The 19,938-nt window shown below is 52.0% G+C and overlaps 2 protein-coding genes across 2 annotated transcripts; one reads left to right on the top strand and one right to left on the bottom strand.

Moving 5' to 3' along the window:
• Positions 1-224: 224 nt before the first annotated feature.
• On the top strand, positions 225-4,934 carry POLR1G (RNA polymerase I subunit G; the record flags this gene model as incomplete). Its single annotated transcript, XM_083512581.1, has 3 exons — positions 225-308; positions 2,172-2,310; positions 3,839-4,934. The coding sequence occupies exons 1-3, from the start codon at positions 272-274 to the stop codon at positions 4,932-4,934; spliced, it is 1,272 nt and encodes a 423-aa protein (XP_083368707.1). The 5' UTR covers positions 225-271.
• A 290-nt stretch (positions 4,935-5,224) lies between these two features.
• On the bottom strand, positions 5,225-19,190 carry ERCC1 (ERCC excision repair 1, endonuclease non-catalytic subunit). Its single transcript, XM_083516321.1, has 10 exons — positions 18,789-19,190; positions 16,635-16,726; positions 15,121-15,432; positions 13,722-13,825; positions 12,921-13,020; positions 10,696-10,772; positions 8,426-8,525; positions 7,522-7,593; positions 6,863-6,931; positions 5,225-5,525 (listed from the first exon to the last, which is right to left on the bottom strand). The coding sequence occupies exons 2-10, from the start codon at positions 16,713-16,715 to the stop codon at positions 5,472-5,474; spliced, it is 969 nt and encodes a 322-aa protein (XP_083372447.1). The 5' UTR covers positions 16,716-16,726; positions 18,789-19,190; the 3' UTR covers positions 5,225-5,471.
• Between the last annotated feature and the right edge of the window lie 748 nt (positions 19,191-19,938).

Here is a 19,938-nt window from a genome sequence, read left to right as displayed (position 1 = left end):
AAATCCCCCTGTGCCAGCCCCCATTTGGAACAACGGCAGATCTCTATAGAAAAATCCCATTGATGTCGGCGGACAAAAAACAAAGGGAAAAGACGAGCTCGTTTCCCCTTTAAGGGCTGGGAAGGTACCATTGTGCTCTGTCCGGGGGACGCCGCTGACGTCACCCAGTCGAGAGTGCCTGAGAGCGTGGAGCGTACCAAGAGCCTCCCCCCTCCGGTGAGAACCCGGAAGCGGCTGGGGCTGCCAGGAGCTCCACGTGGGCGCTGCAGCCATGGAGGTGCGGGGCGGCCGGAGCGGAGCCCCGGAGGGTGAGCTGGGGGTGGGGGGTGGGCGAGCAGGTTCTTCGGCCCCCGTTTCCCAGAAGGAGCCTAAGAAGGGGGCGAGGCAGCTGCGGGGAGGGTGGGAGCGGAGTGGAGCCTCCATGTGCAAGGGCAGTGTACCTGCGGAGGGCGAATTGCAGAGGGGGCCGGTGGTCCTGATGCCAAAGGGCCTGCAAGGTCTCCCTGATGTTTAGTCGTGTCCGCCTCTTCGTGACCCCCTGGACCAGAGCACGCCAGGCCCTCCTGTCTTCCACTGCCTCCCGCAGTTTGGTCAAACTCATGCTGGTCGCTTCGAGAACACTGTCCCACCATCTCGTCCTCTGTCGTCCCCTTCTCCTTGCGCCCTCCATCTTTCCCAACATCAGGGTCTTTTCCAGGGAGTCTTCTCTTCTCCTGAGGTAGCCAAAGTCCTGGAGCCTCAGCTTCAGGATCTGTCCTTCCAGTGAGCACTCAGGGCTGATTTCCTTCAGAATGGAGAGGTTGGATCTTCTTGCAGTCCATGGGACTCTCAAGAGTCTCCTCCAGCACCAGAATTCAAAAGCATCCATTCTTCAGTGATCAGCCTTCTTGATGGTCCAGCTCTCACTTCCATACATCACTACTGGGAAAACCATGGCTTTAACTATACGGACCTTTGTTGGCAAGGTGATGTCTCTGCTTTTTAAGATGCTGTCTAGGTTTGTCATTGCTTTTCTCCCAAGAAGCAGGCGTCTTTTAATTTTGTGACTGCTGTCCCCATCTGCAGTGATCATGGAGCCCAAGAAAGTAAAATCTCTCACTGCCTCCATTTCTTCCCCTTCTATTTGCCAGGAGGTGATGGGACCAGTGGCCATGATCTTAGTTTTTTTGATGCTGAGCTTCAGACCATATTTTGCGCTCTCCTCTTTCACCCTCATTATAAGATTCTTTAATTCCTCCTCACTTTCTGCCATCAAGGTTGTGTCATCTGCATATCTGAGGTTGTTGATATTTCTTCCGGCAATCTTAATTCCAGTTTGGGATTCATCCAGCCCATCGCATGATGAATTCTGCATATAAGTTAAATAAGCAGGGAGACAATATACAGCCTTGTCGTACTCCTTTCCCAATTTTGAACCGATCAGTTGTTCCATATCCAGTTCTAACTGTAGCTTCTTGTCCCACATAGAGATTTCTCAGGAGACAGATGAGGTGATCAGGCACTCCCATTTCTTTAAGAACTTGCCTTAATAGTAAAGGTAAAGGGACCCCTCACCATTAGGTCCGGTTGTGACCGACTCTGGGGTTGTGGTGCTCATCTCGCTTTATTGGCCGAGGGAGCCAGCGTACAGCTTCTGGGTCATGTGGCCAGCAGGACTAAGCTGCTTCTGGTGAACCAGAGCAGCGCACGGAAACACCGTTTACCTTCCTACCAGAGTGGTACCTATTTATCAACAGCGGTATGTCAGGTTAAGTACTTAATTCGTTCTGGAGGTCCGTTCTTAACCTGAAGCACCACTTTAGCTAATGGGGGCCTCCTGCTGCCGCTGCGCCGCCGGAGCACGATTTCTGTTCTCATCCTGAAGCAAACTTCTTAACCTGAAGCACTATTTCTGGGTTAGCGGAGTCTGTAACCTGAAGCGTATGTAACCTGAAGCGTATGTAACCCAAGGTACCACTGTACTTGCACTTTGACGTGCTTTTGAACTGCTAGGTTGGCAGGAGCAGGGACTGAGCAACGGGAGCTCACCCCATTGCGGGGATTCGAACTGCCGACCTTCTGATCGGCAAGTCCTAGGCTCTGTGGTTTAACCCACAGCACCACCCGCGTCCCTTACTTGCCATAATACTGGGGGCTATTTACTGACCTCTCCAATCTCTCCCCTCCCCCAGGACCGTTGCGTTTTGAGTGCCCGGAGGAGTTCGCTGCCAGCCCGTTTGCCCCTGGGCCGCCTCTCAGCCCTGAGTCGCTCCGGAGCCCCTCGAAGAAGCTGGTGCTGATCAGAGCCCCCGCTAACTTCAGCCCTGAGAGGTAGGCATGTTTGTGTGCACGTGAGCATGAGTGAGCTACGGAAGCCTCAGGTCAGCTTTCCGCAACCTGGTGCCCTGCAGGTGTGTTGCACTACAACTCCCATCAGCCTCAGCGTCACAGGGCCACACTGGCTTCAGCCAAGGGGAGTTGTAGTCCTGGGCACCGGGTTGGAGAAGGCTGCCTTAAGATGGGGGTATTATTATTGTTAATTGCATTTATTATTCACCTTTTTTTGCTGCTCAAAAGCGACTTGCCGTATTTTAAGCAATCACATATATACCTCAAAACCAACTTTTGAAAAAATCTAAAAGACAATGATGTAATTTATTTAGAGTGGTACATTGGTTCTCGAACGTAATCCGTTCAAGAAGTCGGTTCGACTCCCAAAACCGTTTGAAAACCTTCCCAAAAATGTTTGCAAACCAGAACACTTATGGCGTTTGGGAGCTGATTTGTTCAGCAACTAAGCCGTTCGGGAACCAAGGTTTGACCGTATTTATTTTACACTAAAGCGTCCCATCCATGCAAAAAGGCCATAGAGACTTAAAAGTCAAAGGCCTGGTTAAAAAGGAATGTTTTTTTCTGGTGCCTGCCAGAAGATATAGAGTAATGATGCCAGGAGGAGCCACCACTGAAAGGGCCCCGTTCTCGTGTCACCACCCTGTGGACCTTTCATTGAGGGGGAACACAAAGAAAGGCCTTGAATTATGGTTGCGGGGTCCAGGCTGGTTCACATGGGGAGAGGTGGTCCTTGAGGTGTTGGGGTCCTGAGCTGTGTACGCCTTTGTAGGTCAAAACCAGCAGTACCCCCCCCCCCATCGCTCTTTTCCTTGGGGAGGAGTGGGAACAGTCTGCGTACGAGTGTACAGGGCAGGTCTGGTTGTTCCCAGGTTCTGCAAATAAAGCGTTCGCTTGTGCAACCAACATCCTGTAAAATAATCCATTTTAAATAAATAATAATAATAATAATAATAATAATAATAATAATAATAATTTATTATTTCTACCCCGCCCATCTGGGTGGGCCTCCCCAGCCACTCTGGGCGGCTTCCATAGAACCCAAAAATACAGTAAAATATCACACGTTAAAAACTTCCCTGAACAGGGCTGCCTTCAGATGTCTTCTGAATGTCAGGTAGTTGTTTATCGCTTTGACATCTGCTGGAAGGGCGTTCCACAGGGAGGGGGCCACTACCGAGAAGGCCCTCTGCCTGGTTCCCTGTAGCTTTGCTTCTCGCAATGAGGGAACCGCCAGAAGGCCCTTGGAGCTGGACCTCAGCGTCCGGGCAGAATGATGGGGGTGGAGATGCTCCTTCAGGTATACTGGACTGAGGCCGTTTAGGGCTTTAAAGGTCAGCACCAACACTTTGAATTGTGCTCGGAAACGTACTGGGAGCCAGTGTAGGTCTTTCAAGACCGGTGTTATATGGTCTCTTTATGAATACTTTGTTGCATCTGTGTGGAAATGCATCTGCATTCTCTTCCATGGCTAACTCTCTCAACATGTTCCTTGGTTCCTGCCCCGCAGCCTCGAAGGCCACGCCGTGCCCCTCGTGGGCTTCCAGATTCTGAAGGCGCCGCAGTCAGACGGGACCCAGAAAGTCTACCATGTCCAAGCGACTCCAGGGGACCGGGGCAGCAGTGCCCGCCTGCTCGTCCCTTCGGGCCACTTGGACCTCCTCACCTGCGCACCCCCTTTCAGCAGCTCCCTGACTTTTTGCGAGAGGTATGGAGACCCCAGTGCCAACCAGCCCCTCTTCCCTGTGGCAGCCAGACCAGCCCCCCAGATCCCTGAAGGCCTCAAGCAGCGCTTCCTGCCTTTTGGGGGCTGTCCGAAGCGGCCCCCTCCCATGCAGGGAGCTGCCGAGGAGCACCCCCGGAAGAAGAAGAAAAAGAAGCGGACCCTCGAGAGGGTGGCAGACCCCCAGGAGCACCCCCTGGTGAAGCAAGAGGGGTCCCGGGAGAGTCGAGGTCTGGAGGCAATTTCCGAAGGGCTGGTGGCGCGAGAGGAGATAGCCCCCGAGGAAGGGGCTGGGGAAGAGAAGCGCAGGAGCAAGAAGAGGAAGAAGGAGAAGAGGAAAGAAGAGGAGGAAGAAATGGTAGTGGCACCCGGGGAGGCTGAGCCCAGGTCCCACATAGGGGGTAACGGCAGCCCCGAGGCAGGGGGGAAGGCTGCACACAAGCATAAGAAGAAACGGAAGCATGAAGAGGAGGCAGCTGCAGAGCCGACAGCCTTGGTGGGCTCTGCCTGCCTCGAGACCGAGCTGGGGAGGGAGCTGAGCAGCCTGGGGGGCTGCCCCCAGGCCTGCCTGTCACAAGTCAAAGAGGAGCCTGAGCTTAGCCCTCCCAAGAAGAAGAAAAAGAAGAAGAGGGAGAAAGCCGAGGAGGAACGGGGGACAGCGTCGCTGGAGCCCAGCTCTGTGAAGCAGGAGCTGGGGGGTTGGGGGGAGCTGGAAGCCCCCTCTGGGCCACCCGGAGAAGGAGGAGAGGGGCAGTGGCAAGGGGAGTCCTCTGAGCCCAGAGCGGAGGAGCTCAGCCAGAAGCATCACAAGAAGAAAAAGAAGAAGCACAAGAGGGAGGAGGAAGTGTCATGGAAGGAGGAGCCGGCGAGCGAGCAGGAATGAAAAGCTGCCCTCCAGCTCAGGTCTGGGACATCTTGCGGGGTTGGGGTGGGGACAAAAACTCCTGCTTTTTCTGAGAACAATGTCCCCTCCACCTCTACGAACTCTATGCAGCTTGTTCGGTTGCTACAGGAGACAGAGATTTGAAGGGGTCTCTGGTTTGCCCGCAGCTGCTCAGATCCTTATTTTCTGCCTCTGGATTAGATAAGGAGCTGTGAAGCAGGAACCAAACTTTCTTTTTCAGGAAAGCTTGCTCCCTTCACCCAAGAAGAATAAGGGAGAATCTTGGGGAGTGGGTTTTGCTGCACAGTGGTGTTTTATTGCAAAGTGGGTGGGGAAAAAGAGAAATATCGTTGGCTGCTGGAAAAATAAAAGGTTTTGTCCCCTTCCAGGAGGTTGTGCTGCTCTGCCGGGCTACCACAAGGCTGTGCAGGCTGCTGAGTTTTTGAGCTGGGAAGTTTGAGGGGTGGGGGGACGGGACGCCAGACAACAGACTTGCAGAGAACGTGCTCCTGGTCTTCTCGCCACGGAGGCCCCTGCTCACTTCGTAGCTTTGAGGAACGGCTGGTGCAGGACGTCAAAGAGCCTTCTGGCCTGGAAGAAAAGGGGTGCTGGTGAAAATTGGGGAGAAAAATATTGTGTGTGTAGGAGGAGGGAGAAGTGGTTGTGGGGATTCTCATGGGTGCTGCTCTGGGGGAAGCTGTGAGTGGAAAAGGAGGCTCTCTCTGTCACCCTCTTCCCCAAAGCAGTCCCAACCCTAGGAGACCCCAAAGCCATTGCAGATCAGAGTCCTACGCTCAGTCCCCAACAGGACAGATGCCTGAAACCCTGGAGCTTGCTGCCAGTTAGATGGTCTATTGTGGTATCGGGCAGCAGCTTCTGTTGCTATGTAAATCAGCTAGCTCTGTGTTGAGAATCGTGAAGACTGGGGTGTTTACTTTTCAGGATAAGGCCCACAGCTTAGCTGCTTGCGCCCTGAGATGCTCTTATTACCTGCTTCAATTTGCTGCTTCTGCTGTGCTCCCTGTTCACCACCAGCAGCAGCAGCCTCCCAGTCATTGCACACTTAGTTTCCCACAATGACATCCCTGACTCCCTTCCAATCTTAAAGTCACTTTTGATAGGGCCTACGAGGCTACGCTGCTGCAGCTGCATCACCCACGGGAAATGCAGCCCAGGATGCAAATCCAGCCATTTTGCACTTTCTCTCCCTTCAGTCCTGAAAGCGAGAAGATTGAGGCCTCAAAAGTAGTTCCTGGGAGACCTTGCAAAGTAAAGGTTAAAAAGGTAAAGGACCCCTGGATGGTTACGTCCAGTCAAAGGCGACTATGGGGTTGCAGTGCTCATCTGGCTTTCAGGCCGAGGGTGTCGGCATTTGTCCACAGACAGCTTTCTGGGTCATGTGGCCAGCAGGATTAAACTGCTTCTGGTGCAACGGAACACCGTGACGGAAACCAGAGCAGCGCACAGAAATGCTGTTTACCTTCCTGCCACAGCGGTACCTATTTATCTACTTGCACTGGTGTGCTTTTGAACTGCTAGGTTGGCAGAAGCAGGGACCAAGCAACGGGAGCTCACAACCATTATGCGGATTCGAACCGCCAACCTTGCAATCGGCAAGCCCAAGAGGCTTGGTGGTATAGACCACAGCACCACCTCCGTTTCCGTGCGCTCTGGTTTCCATCACAGTGTTCTGTTGTGCCAGAAGCGGTTTAGTCATGCTGGCCACGTGACCTGGAAAGTTGTCTGTGGACAAACACTGGCTCCCTTGGCCTGAAAGTGAGATGAGGGCCGCAACCCCATAGTTGCCTTTGACTGGACTTAACCTCCAAGGGGTCTTTTACCTTGCAAAGTACCTGACTACAATGATGTGGCAGGCCTCGACCTCCCACAAGCCGACAAAAAACTATTTGTGCATTGGACAGCTGTACCTTTTGGGGCCCGATCCCTGGGCACAGGGACAGATCCTCCTTGGAAGCTTGGATGATGCTTTGCAGCGACTACAAGGCAAGAGTTAAAAAGTTAAAAAGCAAGTCTAAGAAGGAAGAACAGGGCTTAAGAGTTCACAAAGTGTTCTGCAGCAGGGCTGGGAAACCCTTTTCAAGTCTAGGGGCCGTGTTCCCCGGGTGGGACCAGATGCTAAGGCTGGTGGATGCAAATACTACCTTTGTACAGTGAGCTAGCTGCTACACAGACACCCCCACCCCTCTCTGGCCGCCCCGAGAGGCATTATTGCAACATTCCAGCTTGTCAGAAATGCTCAAGGAGAGTTTGAGGCAGGGCTGACGGGCGGTGGGGGCTGGGGAGAGACCTGAAGGCCCGGCAGAAGAGGCTTAGAGGGCCACATTTAGTGCCCAGGCCTGAGGTTCCCCAGTCCTGTAGGAGGGCCACAGGAAGTGTTTCCAAAAGGGAGTGGGAGTGGCGACACCCTGAGTGTATTTTCAGCGCTGAAGCAGTCCTGTCCCCCCAGAATATCTCATTTCTGGGATTAAAGGGAAGGGCTTTTGGGTCAAAGGGCATAGGCTGCCAGACTTGAAATGGGTGCTTCTCTTGAAAACTTGCCCCTCCCATGCCAAGGAAAGACACTCACTCCGAAGGTGGTGAGCAGACTCAGGGTGTCTGTCTTGTTCACCGATTTCACGCTGGTCAGGCAGTCTGTCACCTGCAATGAGAGAAGGAAGAAGAAGAAGAATTTGGATTTGAGCTCCCGCTTTATCACTACCCGAAGGAGTCTCAAAGCGGCTCACATTCTCCTTTCCCTTCCTCCCCCACAACAAACACTCTGTGAGGTGAGTGGGGCTGAGAGACTTCAGAGAAGTGTGACTGGCCCAAGGTCACCCAGCAGCTGCATGTGGAGGAGCGGGGAAGCGAACCCGGTTACCCAGATTGCAAGACTACCGCTCTTAACCACTACACCACACTGGCCAAGCCTGGGATAGCTCAGTAGAGCAGAAGGCTCTTAATCTCAGGGTTGTGGGTTCAAGCCCCATGTCGGGCAAGAGATTCCTGTGTTGCAAGAGATTGCGGTAGATGACCCTCGTGGTCCTTGCCAACTCTTACGATTCTGTGGAAAGCTCTGCAGCACCTGACCTGCAAAGCTCACGGTTGGTGTTTCTGCAAACTTCAGAGGGGAATGAATGCGAGTAGCATTTCAGGAAAAGCACGTGAGGGAGATGCTTGGTTTTAGAGATGGCAAAGAACAGCAGGGCAAAGGGTGATCTGTCATACATGTGGCGGTCAAGGACTTACAGCCACTGTCTCCTTAAAAACAGTGCCACCACCATCCCTTTTCCATCTGGGATTATTTGGATGACAGGCAGGGGAGGAAATAGATGCTGACAACCTGTTACCCAAGTGGCGGAGTTGGAAAGGGCTCTCTGTGTGTGAGAGGGGGAATAAAAAGGGGGCAATCAGCCACTGGGGAAAATGAGCCTGATCTAAGCCTGTGGCTCTCTAGCTAACACGGCTGAGGCTGGTGGCAAGGAGTTTCTTACTCTCGACAGGTAGTCCCGGTCCACTTTCTCCTTCAGCAAGTCAGCTGGCTTCTGCTCGTAGGCTTTGTAGGTTTCCAAGTAGCGTCCTGCTTCCTCCGGGCTGGAGAGGGGAAAGAGAAGCCGGAGGGCTCAGCAGACCCACCTCGGAACACAACACCCCCTGTTTCATGAGCAAAGCTTGACAGCAAGTTTCATGGTTGCCTTTTTTTTTCCTGGGGGGGAAAAGAATCTAATCTATTGACAATGAGGACTGGAAACTTAGGTTCCTCGGGTAGCTGACAAGCTGCGGATTCTGCACGTGGTGCAATGTGTGTCGCCACCTCGACAGGGGAGGGGAGGCAGGTGTCATCTCACAAGATTTTGGGGGCTGGGAAATGCTTTCCAAAAGGGAGCGTCTCATTCCGTAGATCTTTGGAGCAATGCAACTGCAGTTGGAGGATGGATGGCGGCTAACAGATTGAGGTTGAATCCTGACAAGACAGAAGTACTGTTTTTGGGGGACAGAAGGTGGGCGGGTGTGGGGGACTCCCTGGTCCTGAATGGGGTAACTGTGTCGCTGAAGGACCAGGTACGCAGCCTGGGAGTCATTTTGGACTCACAGCTGTCCATGGAGGTGCAGGTCAATTCTGTGTCCAGGGCAGCTGTTTACCAGCTCCATCTGGTATGCAGGATGAGACCCTATCTGCCCGTGGACTGCCTCGCCAGAGTGGTGAATGCTCTGGTTATCTCCCACTTGGACTACTGCAATGCACTGTACATGGGGCTATCTTTGAAGGTGACCCAGAAACTACAACTAATCCAGAATGCGGCAGCTAGACTGGTGACTGGGAGTGGCGGCCAAGACCACATAACACCGGTCTTGAAAGACCTACACTGGCTCCCAGTACCGAGCACAATTCAAAGTGTTGGTGCTGACCTTTAAAGCCCTAAACGGCCACGGTCCAGTATATCTGAAGGAGCATCTCCACCCCCATTGTTCTACCCGGACACTGAGGTCCAGCGCCGAGGGCCTTCTGGTGGTTCCCTCACTGCGAGAAGCCCTGTTACAGGGAACCAGGCAGAGGGCCTTCTCAGTAGTGGTGCCCTCCCTGTGGAACACCCTCCCACTATATGTCAAAGAGAACAACTACCAGACTTTTAGAAGACATCTGAAGGCAGCCCTGTTCAGGGAAGCTTTTAATGTCTGATGTATTACGGTATTTTAATATTTTGTTGGAAGCTGCCCAGAGTGGCTGGGGAAGCCCAGCCAGATGGGTGGGGTATAAATAATAAATTAATATTATTATTTATTATATATTACCCCCAGGGGTGGGCTGGGGGAGCCTGCCTCCTGATGCATAGGATGTCAGCATCGCCCTAGAGCCAGTGTACCAACTGGACTCATGAACCTCAACCCCGACTGGGCTAGGCGAGCTGGGAAGCACCGCCAGAGACCTCCTTTCTTCACAGGAACAGGTCACAGTGCTGTGGACTCATAGCTTAGAGCTGAGAGCACCGGATTCACTGTCTCAATACTTCAGTCGTTGCGCAGCAGAGTTTTGCAGAGTCTTGCAGAGTATAAACCACTCGGAGAGCAGCTCTGTAGAATATCTTCCTTTTATTCTGTAACTACAACTATGATACAAAGCTATATACAGAGCTGAATATTCTAAGCATAAATCAATGCTACACTGAGAGTCTGCAGCAGCACTTAGCAGCAATCTTATCTCTAGAATCTCTAACACTCTCACTTTCTCCGATATACTGGCTGACTGTCTCTCACACACACACAGATATGTTGCTGGGCAGAATAAGTAGATAGGCAGGACACACCTCCTCCTCTCTGGAGAGTCAGCAGAGACCATCAGGAGATCATCAGGAGATTCTTGGGTATGGGAGGGGTGAAATCTCCTCATAGGAATACACCCTCTGCCATGGACTCTAGCAGCAGAAAAGTCTTTGTGATGGGAAGAGGCAGGCTGGATTGAGAGGGAACTCGCTGAGTACACAGACCAGCCAGTGAAAGAATGCAGCCATCCACCGTTTTCTGGGGCAGAGCCAATTCCAGGTCCTGCTGCTAGAAATCTGGCTTTTTAACCTGGATTTGCATCCTGGGTCTTCTGCACACCAAGTGCTTGCCCTGCTGCTGAATCCCTGCCCTCTCCAAACTACCTTGGGCCAGAGCTAGACCGCATTCAGGCCAGTGATTCAGAAGCTGGGAACTTCCTCTATGCTGTTGTTTCAAGTTTGTGCAGACGCCTCCCCCCCCCCCCCCAGTCTTTGGTCCTCACCTCCAGGCCAGGATGAGGGTACAGTCAGCGAGGATGCAGATCTTGGCCAGCTCCTTCAGTGCCTGGTGTGGGTCTTTCTAAAGGGAACAAGGAAGGAGTTGGGAAGATGAGCCACACAGGTCTGGAGGGGGTAGAGAATGAGGGGTGTCTCTGTGGAAGGAGTGGGACGCGGGTGGCGCTGTGGCTTAAACCATAGAGCCTAGGGCTTCCCGATCAGAAGGTCGGCGGTTCGAATCCCCACGACGGGGTGAGCTCCCGTTGCTCAGTCCCTGCTCCTGCCAACCTAGCAGTTTGAAAGCACGTCAAAGTGCAAGTAGATAAATAGGTACCACTCCAGCGGGAAGGTAAACAGCGTTTCCGTGCGCTGCTCTGGTTTGCCAGAAGCGGCTTAGTCCTGCTGGCCACATGACCCAGAAGCTGTACGCCGGCTTCCTCGGCCAATAAAGCGAGATGAGCACCGCAACCCCAGAGTCGGTCACGACTGGACCTAATGGTCAGGGGTCCCTTTACCGTTACCTGTGGGAGGAAGGGAATCTGGCTGCAGCATCAAAGCAAAGACCCGCCCAGCCCAGCATCCCCTCTCTCAAGCAGAAAGTGAAGGGGACAGTTCAAAACTGGTGTCTGGGGATTCCTCTGACGTCATGGAGAGGGAAAGAGCACAAGAAGTGCCTGGTGGATCAGGCCAAAAGGGGCTTGTCTAGTCTAGCATCCTCTTCTCCCAGTGGCTAAATACCCTAACGAACCTAGGAATCTAGATGAGACTGCCTCTGGGCCTGGAGGATCCATAAGGACATAAGAACCTGGCTCAGCCAATGGCTAATAATAATAATAATAATAATAATAATTTTTTGTTTATACCCTGCCCTTCCTGGTTCAAAAACTGGGCTCAGGGCGGCTAACAACAATTTTAAAACAATTATAAAAGCAGCATAAAATACAGTATAATAACATGAATAACAATAAAAATCAATTTAGGGGAAATAAGCATTAGATAATCCCCAGGGCTAGCTGGCTGAATTGGTCCTACTTGGGCCAGCGAGGAGACCAGGGGAGAATTAGCTGTGGGGTCTCAGAGCGGGTGATCTTCATAAAAGGGGAGGGGGAGGGAAGAGAAGGGAATTAAAAGATCGGGCTGAATTCAAATTAAAGGCCAGGTGGAATAGCTCTGTCTTACAGGCCTGGCGGAAGGAGGTTAAATCTTGCAGGGCCCTGGTCTCATGGGACAGAGCGTTCCACCAAGTCAGAGCCATCACTGAAAAGGCCCTGGCCCTGGTGGAGGATAGCCTGACTTCCTTATGGCCCGGGACCTCTAAACTGTGGTTATTCGTGGACTCTAAGCTCCTCTGTGGGGCAGACCAGCTGATTGACTGTATGGGACTGGCAGAAATGACTGGCAGAATCCGTGACCAGGGAGAAGAGTCGGCAGAAGAAGACTGGAAAAAATTTAAGGACTATTTACAAAAATATTGCAAAATTAAGGAATGTTGAATGATGTTGGATTGAAATTAAGTGGTTTAAAGCTGTAATTATGATAAAATGACTTTCTTTTTCGTAAGCAAGAACCTAAAGTTATAACAATGTAAGATGTTGGAGAGAAAATAAGGTGTTTCTTTTCTCTTCCTTTTTCTTTTTTTCTTTTTTAAGCTGTAATGCTTTGAGATAAGGATTTGCTGTGTAAACAACTCAAACTGGGAATACAAGAAGGGGAGGTATGAGGAGGTCAGGGAAACAAGTTATGAGAAAATAAGTTATGAAATTTATGTGTTTTTAATATTTTTATGTTTGTTTTTTCTTTTTGTTTGTAAAAATTGGAAACTTTAATAAATATCTTTTTTAAAAAAAAACAACTATCCAGGCTGGTGGCCTTCACTTCCTCCTGCAGGCGTGAGTTCCACAGTTTAACTCTGCTGCACGAAGGAGAACTTCCTTTGGTCTGTCCCGAATCTTCCAACATTCAGCTTCGCTGCATGGCCACGAGTTCTAGCATTAGGAGAGAAAAACGTCTCTCTTACCTGCTTTCTCCTTGCCATGCTTAATTTGATAAGCTACCCTGACGCACCTTGCTTGCCTTTTCTCTAAACTGAAAGAGAAGATTGAAAAGAAGTGGCTTCTATGGTCCAGGGACTGAGAATAGGGGTTGGCGAATTTTGTGGAGCTGGCAGCCCGAGCCGGAGGGAAGGAGAGGGCTGGAGTCATTGGAGGTGAGGTGGTTCAAGGTGTCTCACCACATCGACTTGAAGCAGCAGCACCTGCAGCATGTACGTCTTTCCGAGCTGGCGCAAGCGTTCGTGGATGTAGCCGGGGTTCAGGTTGTGGTACCGGAGACTGCGGGTGGCAGAGAGAGAGAGAGAGAAGAAACCATTCACAGCAAGTTTTATTTTGTCAAAAGGGGTGCAACAGCTGTGTGGGAGAGGCTGCCGGGCCCTTTAAATGGCCTTTGCCAAATCTCGGGGCACAGGTGAAATGTTACATTGCTGGAGAGACCCCTTTCCCAGCAAAGATGCTATATGGTTCTGTAATGGGTATGAGTTACTCGTGCGTAAACTGCCGCCTTTCTGGGGCTTAATTGCCTTAGTTAAACTGTTCTGACTGCACAGTCCATCTCCGCGCGGCTGTCTCAGTCGCTGGCAGAATCTGTCTGTGGGCGTTTCTTAAAACTTTTCCAGCATAGAAGCTGTCTGACTCCCAGTCGCCTCCTCCTCTCACTGCGCGGGAGTCTTCTGCGCAGAGAGAGCGTGGGTAGTGGAGGGCCTGTGCTCTCCCCACTGATCTCCAGAGAAGAATGCCGTAGCTCTCCCTCCGCTTCCCCCATTTCCCCCCCCTTTATCCCTGGTGTTGCGCTGATTTCCCTCCTCCTCTACTGAGCTGCTTCTCCCCCTGGTGCTGGGTCCTTCGCCTGCAGAATCTGGGAGCCTCCCCTTCGCCTCTCGCTCTGATGTCAGTTCCCTGACAGGTTCAATGCTTGATTTGCAGGCTGCCTGAGCGGCTTGGGGTGTGCTCAGATGCCCGTGTCTGCCAATTCTCACCTCAGGAAAAGGGCGCAGGTGCTTTGGCCCAGCACGTAATCCGGGACACTGTCGCCAAACTCCCAGGGCACATTGCGGATGAACTTCAGGATAGGGTTCCCCCTCTGAGGAAAGAAGGGGGTAAAGTGGGGAGTCAATGGGCGTCAGGGTTTCAGAGGTCATAGAAGCAACTAGAATGTGGGGTAAGTGAGAGAGGAAAGTGGGAAGGCAGACACAGAAGGAAGGGGCCAGAAAGGAGAGGCAAAAGATCTTGCCGCCTCCTGCCAAATTCTGCCAAGGCCCTTTTACATGGACACCTGGAGCGGTTTGCTTGACTGCTGTGAGCACGTGACTGTTTCAGATTTAAACTGGGGCTCAGCCCTGGAAGCAGTTGTGAATGCCTGGCCTGCTCATACAGAGAAGGTAGTCTCTGAACCCTCGAAGGCTGCCAAGATGGAGGAAGAATGGTTTACAAGCAAGGTGGGGCCTGAGGCTTTTCCCTTTGCGAAACTAAGCAGGGCCGTCCAATGGACAGAGTTTCTGGATTTGAGTTCAGGAGGTCTGGACTGGAATTCCTGCAAAGCCATGGAGGTTTATACAGTAAGTGCAGTCGGTTCCACACATTAGCTGTGATTCCGGCATTGCATGGGGTTGGATTAGATGGCCCTTGGTGTCCCTTACAATTCTATGGTTCATAGATGTGGGGCTACCTTTGAGGGTGACCCGGAAACTGCAATTAATCCAGAATGCGGCAGCTAGACTGGTGACTGAGAGTGGCCGCTGGGACCACATAACACCGGTTCTGAGAGATCTGCATTGGCTCCCAGTACGTTTCCGAGCACGATTCAAAGTGTTGGTGCTGACCTTTAAAGCCCTAAACGGCCTCGGTCCAGTACACCTGAAGGAGCGTCTCCACCCCCATCATTCAGCCCGGACACTGAGATCCAGCCCCAAGGGCCTTCTGGCGGTTCCCTCATTGTGAGAAGTGAGGCTACAGGGAACCAGACAGAGGGCCTTCTCGGTAGTGGCGCCCGCCCTGTGGAACGCCCTCCCATCAGATGTCAAAGAGAGAAATAATTACCTGACATTCAGAAGACATCTTAAGGCAGCCCTGTTCAGGGAAGTTTTTAATATGTAACGCTGTACTGTTTTTAACACTGATTGGGAGCCGCCCAGAGTGGCTAGGGAAACTCAGCCAGATGGGCGGGGTATAAATAAATTATTATTATTATTATTATTATTATTATTATTATTAGGGATTTCGGAACAGCCCTGGGCTCTGTTTGAAATCAACCACAGCTTGACCTTTCTAGAGCAGCCTCTGGGTAACACATAACGCCAGCAGAATTGCCCAAAGGGGCAAGGGCTGAGAGAGGAGGAGGAGGAGTCCCCTGCCTGCTTGCCCACTCCCCTCTCTCACCTGACGGGGGCTGACGATGATGCTATTGTGTTTGGTTCCTGGTTTCGGCGCTGGGTTCAAGGGGGGTGCTCTGTCTTCCGTTGCGCTTTGCACGACAGGGAGGCTCTTGTTTTCGCCATGTGGAGGGGGCACTCTTGGGAGAGCAGAGGCAGCGGTTGTGGCAACAGGTGCTCCTTGCTTCGCCTGAGGAACTGAGGAGGCCGCCACTTGTCCAACGACATAGTCTGCGTACGATGCGCCCCCTGGCGCAACTGGGGCCTCGGAGGCTGGCGAGGCTTTGGCTGCAGAAGAGGGTTTGAAAAGAAGTTTCACCTGGAAATAGAGAGGGTGGGGAGAGAATGTTGGGTGACTGAGGAATTAATTTTGGCTCTGTTGGAGAGAAGAGACGGTGGCTTCCGTGAGGGAGGGAGCTCTGTGCATGTGTTGGGTTTCAGTGTGATTATTTACTGATTATTTCATAAAAACAAACAAAGCTCAAAGTGGTTTACAATGGGAACAATACCACAAAACTATCAGTAAAAACAACTCTTTATATCATTATAAAATCAGCAATAAACCAAAAACAGATTAAAACATGCACCAAATATTTTGCACGCTCATTTTGCATCTCTGGCTAGGCTTTTCTGAACAAAAATGCTTTTAGCAGGTGCAGGAAAGAGTTTAGTGAAGGCACCTGCCTGATATCCATAGGCAGGGAGTTCCTAAGTCTAGATGCTGTTACGATATGGATGCAATGCGGCAGCGAGCTGCAGCTAGCTGGAAAGCAAAACAGGAAGGGAATGTTGGGACTGTACCGTGGGACCAGAGGGACAGTCTATTCACAGTGCAGAGGGCACCGGATTTAGCTCAGAGTGTAATTTGACCTGTACAGGAAGTACAGGAGGTGGAGTTTGTCTCTCGGCTGTTGGAGTTTGAAGAGAGCAGACGTGTTTCTCTGTAATGCTGCAAAGACAGAAATAAAGGCATGTAAACACATTTCTGTCTATCTCTTTCCCCTGCCTGGGGTAGGGAAGAGTGGTGTGTTCTTCTTACGCTTGAGGAGCATCGCCGATTGTGACCTAGCCTGGATCCTGCTCGGGAATGCAGACAGGGAGGTCAGCAGGAGATCAAGCCGGGTGCCTGGAGAGTGGCCAGTTTCTCCTGAGAGGCAAGATTTCCTAACAGATGCCACCACACTAAAATATTTCGTTCTTACAAATGTGGAATGGGTACTATGTTGCACCTGTAACAGGGCCAGTTCCACTGATCGAAGCTGTCGAGTGGGCACTTGTAGGGTAAGGGGATCTCACGGGTGAACCGGTCCATGCTGCAGCATTCTGCACTAACTGCAACTTCTGGGACGAGTGTGAGGGAATCCTCACCCAGAGCGCATTGCAGCAATCCAGTATGCAATACAGACTACAGAGGTCAGACCTTCCCGGTCATGAAACCAACTGATGAAGATTTCGGGGGGTGGGAGGGAATAGTCCTCCAAGAGAGATCTTCACAACCTCACCCAAAACCTCCCGTCGTACCGGAGCGACGTCTTCATCGTCCATCTTCACAGTGAACTTCTTCCTCCCTTCCGATGCCTTCTCAGATGCTGGGGGCTCCATGTCTCCAGTTCCTGGCAAGAGTCAAGAAGGTACATCTGAAAGCCTTGCTCAGTCTCTCCACCTGCTGCTGTGGGATGCCAGCTTGCAGCCCTATGGCAGAACATGTGTTTTACAAGAGGAGTTTGGATTTGGATTTGATATCCCGCTTTATCACTACCCGAAGGAGTCTCAAAGCGGTTAACATTCTCCTTTCCCTTCCTCCCCCACAACAAACACTCTGTGAGGTGAGTGGGGCTGAGAGACTTCAGAGAAGTGTGACTGGCCTAAGGTCACCCAGCAGCTGCATGTGGAGGAGCGGAGACATGAACCCAGTTCACCAGATTACAGTGGTGCCCCGCAAGACGAATGCCTCGCAAGACGGAAAACCCGCTAGACAAAAGAGTTTTCCGTTTTGGAGGTGCTTCGCAAAACGAAATTCCTATGGGCTTGCTTCGCAAGACGACAATATCTTGCGAGTTCCTACTGGGTCCCCCCCCCCTTTTTTCTAAGCCGCTAAGCTGCTTATCAGCTGATCCGATCAGCAGATAAGCCGCTAAAAGCCGCTAATAGCGCTAATCCGTCAATGGGCTTGCTTCGCAAGATGAAAAAACCGCTAGACGAAGAGAATCACAGAACGGATTCTTTTTGTCTTGCGAGGCACCACTGTACAAATCTCCCGCTCCTAAGCACTACACCACACTGGCTCAAGAGCAGTGTGGCACAAGAGAAGCAGGCTAAAAGCTGGCACGGCACAGCTCTGAAAGATTCTCCTCTTATTTCATGATGTTCACCAGCTGCCAGAATCCAGGAGGAATACCTTACCCGCCAGCCACACACCCATTTCTCACAGAATCAGAGTTGGAAGGGAGCAACAGGGTCATCTAGCCCAACCCCTGCAAGGAAGGAATCATTGGGGGGGGGGTGTCATTTTATGTGAGAAGCAGACCTAGGCATGGGGGGCAGGCTAGGAATTATGTTTCCCTCCCCTTATGGTTTTGATCTATGGGCTACTTTTAAAATGAGGCTGCATTTTAAATTGCATTTTAACCTGTATTTTAAATTGGTCCCGTCCCCCCATTATGATTTTACTGTAATTTTACTGGTGTTAGCTGCCCTGAACCTCTGGCCGGGGAGGGCGGGGTATAAATAAAAATTATTATTATTATTATTATTATTATTATTAATCAATAGTTTATATATGCATCACAGAAGGTCAACGAAAACAAGTTTATGACAACTAAATGCTTTCTGCATTCCAGGCAAATGTGTTTTTGTCTTGAGTGGGTGAAAACTGCTGAAATGCTGTTGGCTCCACCCGACTGTTTGAGCGGGCCCTCTTCTTTTATTCAGGACGTTCCCTCGGCTTTCTCACCCATTAAATGGGAGCAACGGGCCCCTAAGGGAATGGTATGAGGGCACCTGCCCTTTTGCTTCAGCTAAACAGGTCTCGGTGTGATTTGGAGTGGTTGGAGGAGACACTGCCTGGGAAAAACCCCATCAAGACTCTTGGGTTCTGTGCTGCAAGAAAGGCAGGATAGGGATGGACTAATCTTAAAAAGCAGAGACATCACCTAGCCTACAAAGGTCCGTATAGTTCAAGCCATGGTTTTCCCAGTAGTGATGTATGGAAGTGAGAGCTGGACCATAAAGAAGGCTGATCACCGAAGAATGGATGCTTTTGAATTGTGGTGCTGGAGGAGACTCTTGAGAGTCCCATGGACTGCAAGAAGATCCAACCTCTCCATTCTTAAGGAAACCAGCCCTGAGTGCTCACTGGAAGGACAGATCCTGAAGCTGAGGCTCCAGTACTTTGGCCACCTCATGAGAAGAGAAGACTCCCTGGAAAAGACCCTGATGTTGGGAAAGATGGAGGGCACAAGGAGAAGGGGACGACAGAGGACGAGATGGGTCCATTCTGCTCTTTTGTCAATTACAATTTATGTTTTCCTTATTATTGGGATATGGGGGGGGGGGCGTCACGACCTCCAAACTTGGGTCGTGTCAGAATCACCAGGGTAACGGGGAAACGCCCGCCCCTTCCCCTTCGTCCCGTCCATCATAAATTCTGCCTCTTGATTGGACGGCGGGGCTCACCTGCTCAGGCGCATGCGCATCAGTTCTCGCGGCTGGCTCGTTCTGACTCCCGGACGATAGACACCGACGCAGAGCGGCCACCTTCTTTAGCCGCCAGTGCATTTAATCCGAATAGCGGAAAGGGGCGCGGGGCGGGCAGCGCGTGAGGCGAGGCCGGGGCCGCTCCTTCCGGCGGCCGTCGTTTCCCGAGAGGAACCCGGATGTTTCTTCCGGGCGCTCTAGCCCCTTCCTTCGCCCCAACTCTATGGTTAAGGAGAAGCCAGGCAAGGCTTTTCCTATCTCTGGGGCGAATCCGCCTCCAGAATAAACGTATTAAAAAAGCTCTCAAACATTTATTTCCCTCACAGTCAACCGACTCAGGAAAAAGCGAATTTACACCCACTTCCGGTTTCAACCTGGGCGCCGCCATGGGCACAAGGCGGAGCCGGAAATCACTCTAGCATTCGTCCTCTATGGCAGTCCTCGTTGAGCTTCCGCCGGAAGCGTCGTTGAGGGTGAAGCTGAGGGGAAAGAGGCTTTTCGGGGTCGAGAGCCATGGCGCCCGAGGAGGCCCAGGCGGGGCCTTCGCTTCCCGGAGGGCCTGCCTTGCCCCGCTCTGGGCTGCGGGTGTCCTTCGCGGAGGTGGCGGTGCGCTTCAGCCCGGGCGAGTGGAGCCTCCTGGGCCCGTGGCAGAGGGCCCTGTACAAGGAGGTCACGCTGGAGAACTACGCCAATGTTCTCTCCCTGGGGGGGAGCAGCGCCCCGGACCCCTCGGATCCTGCCTGGAGGGGAGAACCGGGGCGGTTCGAAGAGGTCCTGCGCTCCCTCCAGGTGGTAGTAAAAGAGGAGGAGGAGGAGGCAGGCCAGGCTCTGTGTTCCCTCGAAGAGAGGCAGAAGGAAAACGGGGAGGCCAGAGGTTTGGCAGGTGATCCTATGCACGAAGGAGGAGGACCTTGCGCGATGCTGCCAGCAGGATCTGAGCATAGAGAGGCGAACGGGAGCGGCGTGCGCAGAACCCAGAAGACGGGCGAGAGACCCTTTCGGTGCAGCCTGTGTGAGAAAAGCTTCAAATCCAAGTCAAACCTTACAGAGCACCAGAGGGTGCACACGGGAGAAGCCCCCTACAAGTGCGAGCTGTGTGGGAAGAGCTTCAAGCGCAACTCCGCCCTGA

Source organism: Podarcis liolepis (genome assembly GCF_965112155.1).
Source record: "Podarcis liolepis genome assembly, chromosome: 7".
Taxonomy (NCBI): domain Eukaryota; kingdom Metazoa; phylum Chordata; class Lepidosauria; order Squamata; family Lacertidae; genus Podarcis; species Podarcis liolepis.
This window is presented reverse-complemented; position numbering and strand designations above follow the sequence as displayed.